This window comes from Gavialis gangeticus, unplaced genomic scaffold (genome assembly GCF_001723915.1).
Source record: "Gavialis gangeticus isolate Ggan-Ray unplaced genomic scaffold, GavGan_comp1, whole genome shotgun sequence".
In the NCBI taxonomy this organism is placed as follows: Eukaryota; Metazoa; Chordata; order Crocodylia; family Gavialidae; genus Gavialis; species Gavialis gangeticus.
Genome location: NW_017729006.1, coordinates 30,691,871 through 30,697,678, shown reverse-complemented (window position 1 = coordinate 30,697,678; position 5,808 = coordinate 30,691,871). Strand labels below are relative to the sequence as shown.

The 5,808-nt window shown below is 42.5% G+C and overlaps 1 protein-coding gene across 2 annotated transcripts in view; it reads left to right on the top strand.

The window, feature by feature from the left end:
- The first annotated feature begins 1,283 nt into the window (after positions 1–1,283).
- VPS41 (VPS41, HOPS complex subunit) overlaps positions 1,284–5,808 on the top strand; it is a 185,012-nt gene continuing 180,487 nt past the window's right edge. For both annotated transcript variants that reach the window (XM_019509076.1, XM_019509074.1), the window contains exon 1: positions 1,284–1,346. In XM_019509076.1, coding sequence (XP_019364621.1) covers positions 1,326–1,346 — 21 coding nt within the window. In that variant the 5' untranslated portion in view covers positions 1,284–1,325. The remainder of the gene's footprint in view (positions 1,347–5,808) is intronic.

The following is a 5,808-nucleotide window of genomic DNA, read 5'->3' as shown; positions in this document are numbered from 1 at the left end:
TTCTTAATAGTAACTCTAAAATGGTAACTACTGCTGTATTTCTTCACAGTAGCTCTAAAATTGCAGGAGCTGGGTGGTTAACAACACAGTACAGTAACACATGGTTGTAATTCAATGACTTTTGACTTAAGGGGCATAAAACATTAGAAGTAAACCCACAACTAAATGTTAAACTACAGGAGGTTCTAGTATTCTTCTTTTGTTCATGGAATTGTTTCACTTTGAAGCCTCAGCCGCAATGTTACTGCAACAAGTATAGATACCAGTTCAGATCCTGCAAACATAGTATTGTTGTCAAAGGCAAAACTGAAAAAAAAAAAATTTTAAAGCTGGATCCCCGAACTCACGAGAAAGAAATCACGGGTTGTTTTGTTGGTTTTTCTGTTCTAATTGCCCTGCTCTTCCACAATTTTCGCAGACAGTCACAGTGTTGACAAATCTGGTAGATTTGTATTGAATAAGGGACTGCAGGACCTCTGACTAGTGGATCTACCTGCTATCTGATCAGTATTTTGCAAAGACTATAAAGGATCCTTTCTTTTGAGTATTTGCAAACTAATGCAAAGAGCTGTAATGACTTTTTAACAGCAAGGCAAGAAGCAGAACTGGAACAAACCAACTCCTATTGAGGCTACTACATTTCCATTCAATAGGACTAATTTTTCAAGCCAGCTGAACTAAGGCAAGATTCCAGCATTGCTAACTCTTATCCTTTTTTTTCCAGAGTCTTATGATAAGTGATGATTTTCTCCTGAAGTCCTAGCTACTGCACTGCTTATAGGGAACTCAGTTCATAAAAAAGACCTGTTTCTAGACCTCATTCAAAAGCTTGTCTAACTTTATCCCAACTACATCATTGGCCCAAGAAAAGAAATCACCCCAACAAATCCTTAGCTCTTGCATAATTTCTGGGCCATCACAGCTACAACATCACTTTTACACTATTCTAGACCCCATGGCAGAGGGGAAAAAAAGCCTGAAACCCTGTCCAAAGTACACCCTATAGGCTCAAAGAAGACAACAGACAGCTCCAAGTGATTTGAGTCTTTGATCATTCTTTTTAAAGGCATGACTTGTAGGAGAATCTGCTTTGTGAATGTCCAGGAGTCGTTTGGAGGGGGGTAATGTTCCATTTACCTCTGCATGAGTGGGACAAAACCATGCACTAAACCTCCCATTGCCCTGGAAAGCTGCTTAATCGCTCAGCGAATGTGACACAGCTGTAGAGAAGCTGTAGCCCAGCAGCAGTGGGAAAACTACATTACCCAGACTGCCCCGCGGCTCTTGGACTTCCTGGGATGCTCACATGACTTGTCGGCTGCACCATGGCGGAAGCAGAGGAGAAGGTAAAGGCTGGGCCAATGCAGTGAGATTGGGAGCGGAATAGTGAGAGTCCCAGTGCTTGCTGCATGTTGAGGGGCAGCTCTGGGGAGGGGGAGAAGGAAACCCGATGCTTCTGGCCACCGATGCAGTGGGAGAGGAGCAGGGCTGGGGAGGGCTGTGGGGGGCAGCAGCCTCATGAGGCTGAGTTAAGGGGGTGAGGGGAGGAGTGGCAGGGGCTGGGAAGATTGGTGGGAGCAATGGTAGCAGGAGCGGGGGAGCAGGCCCAGCAGTGGAGAGAGGAAGGGGGGTTGTTCTTAGGACACGGGCTTTGATCACCGAAGCAGGGGCGCAGGGACAACAGCAAAAAAAGTAGATGCTGGTCAGTTGTAACTCTACATGTGTGCTTTGCATGGGGAAGCAGGGCAAGCTGAGGCTGGAAGCCTGTTGATCTCTTGCAGATGTTTCTATTCAGCTTTTTAGTGGTACCCCAAGGCATTTTCTTTTTCTTTTTTTTTCTTTTTTTTTTTGGTGCCCCAAACAATTGGATACACAAGGTGAAATTTGGGCAGCAGTTCTGTGCTGGAATCAGAATGCACCTGTTTTGGGCAGTTTGTTTTTGCTACTGCATCAACATAGCTTATGCAAAACTTTTGGCAGAGGTGATATCTTGTATTACATCAAGTAAATAGTTACAAAAATATATTTTTTGCATTTATTTGCAAGCTTTTGGGCTCAGTCACCCTTCCTCAGGCAAAGGCAAATGCACAGATTGCAATATTTCTCCCAGCTCGAAATGAAACTTCATATTGCACAGGAGAATAAAAAGATGTTACACCTAATACTTTTTTATGGGCTGTAGATTGACAGATGCATGATGTCAGGGATGTTAAATGTCAAAATCCCATGCTTTCAATTGTCATGCCCTTTTAGTGAATTTCTTGGTACTCGGCTTGTTAATATTGACTTTGTGTGAGTAAAAACTTGGGTAGTGTCTAATTAGGAAAGTAAATTAGAATTCCTTACACATTTAATTAAACATTGTTTCTGACTCTGGCTTTGGGGTTGTTTTTTTAAAAATTACGTTGGGTATTTATTTTACGTGGCTTACAGTGTTTTATAGCTAGTTTCTGTGCTATGAATGAAGATCCTTTTCTTGAAATTCCTAGTATATATAGAAAGAATCCTGTAGGGGGGTCCCTCCTGTAGTGGGTCTACTGACACCTGCCCCCCCCCCATCCTACAAGGATCCTCAATAGTATATACTAGGTTTCTGTTCCTTTTAATTGTGAATGATATCTTTAAAGCAGTTTATTTGTGAGGGAAAGATGAGACATCACAAATCTTTTAGTGACTTCCATCATTATTACCCAAAGCTGCAAGCTTCCTGTCAGTTCTACAACTGGGCAAGATTCAGGGAGGACTGAGCACTCTTATAGATAACAAGACTGTCCAGAATTCCCAAAAGTGACACTTTTTTTTTGAGAGAGAGATTTTGTTTGTTGGAGATCAAGTTGAGACCAAACGTGGGATAGAAAATAATGCATGTCTACACTGAAGGATCTTGTTGGCCACTGTCAGAGACAGGCCTATTTGTTATAATGGTGGGCTTCTGTCAGAGACAGGATATTGGACTAGATTATCCAACATGCCAGTACTTGTATAGGCTTCTTTTGAAATCAGTGGAATTTCATACGCAACCAAGTGCAGGGGGCCTGGATCTGATGATCTTGTGAGGTCCCTTCCAGCCCCGAACATCTATGAATCTTTGAATATTTTCTCTGGCCTGCTGTCAGCAAGCAGTATATAGGATTGATATATTTAAGTACTCCTAGCCTCAATAACCAGTTCCTTCAGTTTTAAATAAACACTTCCTACAGTGGTTTAAGTCAGGACCTTTGAAATCTAGGCACCAAATCCATTAATGAGTTTGAGGCAAATGTTGGCAATTGACTTCATGCCTCCAAATCTCAAAGAAAAATCAGGGACAAAAGAGTTTGAGGGAGAGAAGAGTCCATCTGAATTGATTATGAAAGCAACCATTATTTGGAAGGTGGGAGAGATTCATACCGGGGCTGCACAAAAGAATTGGGGCAGAGGGGCGGGCGAATGGGCTGAGAGGCAGACAAAACTGGAGTACTCTAGACTGTTTTAATGCAGTAGTGACAAATGTCAATTTTCAACAAAAAAAAGGGGGGGATCTTGCTAGGATACGTTATTTGGGATTAGGTATTTCTCATATTAGAATAAGGCAGATCTAGGAATGCTTAGAATAAAATAAAATAGATCTAGGCAAGCTTCCTAGTTGAACTATAGGAGCTTTTAGAAGCTTTGCATTAAAAGAGTTTTAGAAAATTGGCTTCTCACCCTCATTGCTCTTCTGTTGCTAGTGGGGGTAAGGGAGTGGTCTCTAGGCTCCACATCCCTCCTCCTGCTTTGAAAAAATATAATTCATCATGGGAACAGTCTCTTTTTGCTACTCTTGTTGAATCCCTGAACATGGAAAAGTTAGTCTTAATGTTTACATGATTGGTTGTGTATCAGCTGTGCGCCGCTGATGTAGTGCTACATATTTACTGACAGAAACAGTCTCTTTGGGTTATCCTCTCTCTGCCAAACACCACTAATTGTGGCAGATTTCAAAGGAAGTCAAGGTAGAACCCCTTAGCTTTATTAAAATGGTTGGATTAAATATCAACCTTTATTTGCATTTCACTTTCTCCATGGGTGGGATTCCAGAATTGTTTCTTTTCTGTTCATGAACAAGGACAGAGCATGTGGTGTTTTGTGCTTGAACTTCTCCATCCTTGAAGGAAACTATGAACTCAGTTGTATGTGCATTTTTTGGGGCTTTTTAAAAAGGAATTTAGATTCTGTGATTCTCCTTCCCTACAAGTCTAAATTTATGGGCCAAAAGATCACTGAGGACATCTGTTTTATTCTAAGGAGAAAGCCTTCTTACACTGCTGAACTATTGGGCTAATACTTCACTTAGTGAGATGCAGTATCAGGCTTGCCAAGTGAGAGATTATGCTAGTCAGACACTTTTAAGAATTCCCCCAGCTTTCTCATCGGTGTCCCATTTTTCCACTCTTTTGGCTTATAGAGTAACGGCATTTGCCAACCAACTGAAGTATATAGCAATGCCACTGCTTATTTATTTATTTTCCCCCATGCCCCCAGAATGTGACAGGTCTGTCAATGATAGTGATTTTTCCACTGCTGGGATTTTGGTGACCTACTGATCACTCACCTGGGATTTTCTTTTTTAGAGTTAGGAGACTGTTTTTAAAAAATAAAAGAAGTGGAGTAATCCTCTTGGTTCATGTTTATTTCTTTTCTTTTTTCTTCTTTTTAAAGAAAAAGCCAAGAAACCCTGCAGTAGTCATGACTGCAGTTACTATTCCAATGTTACCTGTGGGAGTGGGAGAAGTCAGGCAGAAAGCTTTTCAAGGTAGCTTGCTAGCATAATGAGTTAGCAGGATACCTGTTAATTCTAAATGCCCAAGATGGCCACTAAATTCCTACCTGGTGACACACATAGTGTGGGCATTTTCTAACCAGCTTTCCTTTCTCATTTTTATATGGCATTTCCTTTAATGAATTGCAGTATTCTTTTCTTCAAAAGGTGTTGTTAACAGCACCCTTCAGTGGTATCTAAATATCTGTTGAAGTACAGTGGATACACCTTTGATAGTAATAAGTTTTCTAGGTGTAGCATGAGTCATCTTCTGAAATACCTTGTGATTTGTCATATATCTTGATTTTTGGGCCCAGATCTTCCAACCTGTTCTCATCAGATGGATCCTTGGGCCTTCATGTAACCTCACTTATTTTAAATCAGGGCTGTCCAGCTTTGGTCTCTGGGTCCTTCTGATCTGTCTCCCCCTACCTGTCCCTGGACACAGGCTCTCTCAGCTGTTTTGTCCCCCAGGGGCAGGGAAGGAAAGCAGGAGGAGGGATGTGGAGCCTGGAGACCACTCCCTCATTCTCAGTAGCAACAGAACAGCAATGCAGGGGAGGAGGTGGAAGGCTGCAGTTAACCCCTCTGGGGCTGGATATGGGCTGCTTGTTGGTCCCCATTGATTTAAATTAATCTCTGTGGGTCCACAGGGATCTGCTTGCATAGAACAGGTCATGATGATCTTGTGGCCATCTACAAATGCATCTGGGGGGGGAGGGCAGGGGTCAGCAAGGGATAGGAGATGCTTTGTTTACCATGGCATCCTTTGGAGTAATTAGGAACAATGGCCATAAACTGATGGAGAGCAGATTTAAGTTAGACATCAGGAAGAGCTTCTTTATGGTAAAGGTTGCCAGAGTCCGGAATGGGCTTCCAAGGGAGGTGGTGCTCTCCCCTACCTGGGAGGTCTTTAAGAGGAGACTGAACAAGCATCTGGCTGGGGTCATCTGACCCCAGCGCTCTTTGCTGCCCAGGGCACGGGGTTGGGCTCAATGACTGCCAAGGTCCCTTTCCACCCTAATCTA